Source organism: Rhincodon typus, chromosome 44, assembly GCF_021869965.1.
Source record: "Rhincodon typus isolate 14 chromosome 44, sRhiTyp1.1, whole genome shotgun sequence".
NCBI classification, from domain to species: domain Eukaryota; kingdom Metazoa; phylum Chordata; class Chondrichthyes; order Orectolobiformes; family Rhincodontidae; genus Rhincodon; species Rhincodon typus.
In genome coordinates this window covers 1,443,186-1,444,321 of record NC_063375.1, presented here as the reverse complement: position 1 = coordinate 1,444,321, position 1,136 = coordinate 1,443,186, and the positions used below count along the sequence as shown (strand labels likewise).

Sequence of the window (1,136 nt, the reverse complement as noted above, 5' to 3'; positions counted from 1 at the left end):
TGTGCGGGTTAGGGTGGGATTGGCCGTGCTAAATTGTCCCTTAGTGCCCAGGGCTGTGCGGGTTAGGGTGGATTGGCCGTTGAAAATGGGATGTGCGGGTTAGGTGGGTTTATCGGGGGGATGAGCCTGGGTCTGGGTGGGACGCTCTGAGAGTCGGTGTGGACTTGTTGGGCCGAAGGGCCTGTCCCCACATTGTAGGGGATTCTATGAAAAGGTGACCGAGATAGGGAGGGATGACAGTGCCCACTCCCTCACCTCCTCCAGCCCCCTACACCCCCTCCCTATTTCTGTCATCTCCTCCAGTGTTGTTGGGGCTGCCCCTTTCCAGGGCAAGTGGGGAGTGTTCCCTCACCCTCCTGCCTTGTGCCTTGTCAATGGTGGGATAGGCTTTTGGGGGGGGGGGGGGGGGAGAGCGGGGGGTTAGCGGGGAGAGACAGGAGGGGAGTTCCTCGCTGCAGGATTCCCAGCCTTTGACCTGCTCCTTGTATCCGCTGCATTGATATGGGGCTGGGTCCCAGTTCAGTTTCTGCTCAATGGGTAACCCCCAGGATGTTGATCGTGGGGGATTCAGTGATGGTCACGCCATTGGTTAGATTCTCTCTCTCGGTGGAGATGGGCATAGCCTGGCATTTGCCTGGCGTAAATGTTACTTGCCCTTCATCAGTCCAAAGGCTGGATTTAATGAAACGGCGAGGTGTTTACCCTCTGTATGTTTTCTCCTGTCTCGTTCTGACAGATCGGTGAGACACTGGAGGTGGAGAAGGCACAGCTGAGGGATGAGATTAAAGAGTTGAAAATCCGAGAGAGCCAGCAGCTGCAGGACTGCGTGGAGCTGGAGGAGGAGAACATCTCGCTACAGAAGCTGGTCTCCGTGCTACGGGAGAACCAGGTACGGCCTGCCCCCTGACCCCGCCTCCTCAGGCCTCTCCGACAGTGCCCGCTCCCTCAACCTCCGACAGCGCCCGGTCCCGCGGCGCTGACCCTCCGACAGCACCCGCTCCCCTCGGCGCTGACCCTCCGACAGCGCCCACTCCATCGGCGCCGACCCTCCGACAGCGCCCGCTCCCCTCGGCGCCGACCCTCCGACAGCGCCCGCTCCCCTCGGCGCCGACCCTCCGACAGCGCCCGCTCCCCTC

At 61.3% G+C, this 1,136-nt stretch overlaps 1 protein-coding gene across 1 annotated transcript in view; it reads left to right on the top strand.

Moving 5' to 3' along the window:
- LOC125487725 (protein bicaudal D homolog 2-like) overlaps window positions 1-1,136 on the top strand; it is a 32,199-nt gene that overhangs the window by 23,932 nt on the left and 7,131 nt on the right. Inside the window, exon 3 of the mRNA XM_048619875.1 lies at window positions 737-889. Coding sequence (XP_048475832.1) covers window positions 737-889 — 153 coding nt within the window. The remainder of the gene's footprint in view (window positions 1-736; window positions 890-1,136) is intronic.